At 48.6% G+C, this 1400-nt stretch overlaps 1 protein-coding gene across 1 annotated transcript; it reads right to left on the reverse strand.

Moving 5' to 3' along the window:
* Window positions 1-35: 35 nt before the first annotated feature.
* On the reverse strand, window positions 36-1267 carry LOC117901468 (elongation factor Ts, mitochondrial). The gene is made up of 3 exons (XM_034812230.1): window positions 1067-1267; window positions 740-988; window positions 36-678 (listed from the first exon to the last, which is right to left on the reverse strand). The coding sequence occupies exons 1-3, from the start codon at window positions 1238-1240 to the stop codon at window positions 148-150; spliced, it is 954 nt and encodes a 317-aa protein (XP_034668121.1). The 5' UTR covers window positions 1241-1267; the 3' UTR covers window positions 36-147.
* Window positions 1268-1400: the final 133 nt, after the last annotated feature.

Below are 1400 nucleotides of genomic sequence, written 5' to 3' on the forward strand. Positions count from 1 at the left end.
GACTCATGGTATTCAAAGTACACTCGGAGGGTTCATGGTAGTTATTGTTCTTTTTCAACATGCAAATTTTGTCCAGAATTTCGGTATAACAATTTGGTTTGGTGTATAACAATGTTGCATGCTGCAGTCGTCTGGCTTTAGATCTATTTAATTGCTACTCTGCTCTCGGGAGCGAATAATTTCGTCGAGATTGCCTCTGGTCGGCTCGCCGCACTCGTACCGATGATAGTCGACCACTGTGGTCTGGTTCTCTTTGAGAATTTCTCCGACAGTTCTGTCCGCGTCCAGCAGATACTCCTGATGGATAAGGCACGTCTCGTCGTCCTTGTTCTCGACCGGCTTGTCTTTGCCGTATTCACCAATCTTCTTTGGCTTCAGGCCCACAATTTGTTGGCAAATGCTTTTTTGGAACTCATAGTCCGGGTACTTAATGTCGGAACGGAATGCCAGAATGGTACCATATTTGCCCACTTGTGTGGTGTCCTCAGTGGTGCCCACATTGGCGGGTGCTGGATGTGCATAGCCGCACAAATTAATGTCATGTTTGGCCTTGAAGCAGATGGCACGCTTAATGGTAGCATTTTCGCCCACGGCGCCGATAAGTAGAGCCAAGTGATCGCCCAAATTGCGGCCCTCATCAGTGGGAAGATTCTTCAAAGCTTCTGATTCATAGCCAAGCTGATAAAAGAGATGCACGGAATGTCAGCAAATAAAATAGGAGCTGAAGTGTTGAAATTACCTTCCAGAGATCTCCGTCAAATTCAATCTCTTCCGTGTATTGGAGGCAGATCCGTGCGACATGGTCCACGAAGCGCTTGAAGACATCATTGCGTGCCACGAAATCGGTCTCACAATTGAGTTCCACCATGGCGCCTAGATTGCCGCGTACGAGAACCCCGACCAGGCCCTGGGCCGTGGCACGATCTGCCATTTTGGTTGCCTTGGTCCAGCCGAGACTCTGTGCCTGTGCATGCAGCCATTTCTCCGCCTGTTCCACAAAGAGAGAAAGAGTGAGTGAGATTATAATCTCTGTGAGAATAGTCTGCTGGATGGTTGGGTCACTCACCTCGTTGACATTGTTGTTATGCAACTCCAGGGCCTTCTTGCAGTTGGCGAATGTGTAGCCGGTCTTCTTGCGTAGGGCGGCCAGGGCACTCTTTTCCAAACCGGCGCCCGTTCCACTGGCATACACCATTCGTGTCGTGTGCAGCGCCCGCGTGCAGAACTTTTGTAGCAACATTGCAGGTTTTTATTTAATTTTTCTTTTACTTTTTTGTGTGATGGAGTCCTAGGAGTATGGGGTGACTTGTTGCTCTGGGCCGGCTGCTGCTATGGGCAACGCCGCTTGCTTGTTTTTCCAAATTTTCCGGAAATCAATTCAAAATAAACTAGAAACGTGT

The sequence above is a fragment of the Drosophila subobscura genome, chromosome U, assembly GCF_008121235.1.
Source record: "Drosophila subobscura isolate 14011-0131.10 chromosome U, UCBerk_Dsub_1.0, whole genome shotgun sequence".
NCBI classification, from domain to species: domain Eukaryota; kingdom Metazoa; phylum Arthropoda; class Insecta; order Diptera; family Drosophilidae; genus Drosophila; species Drosophila subobscura.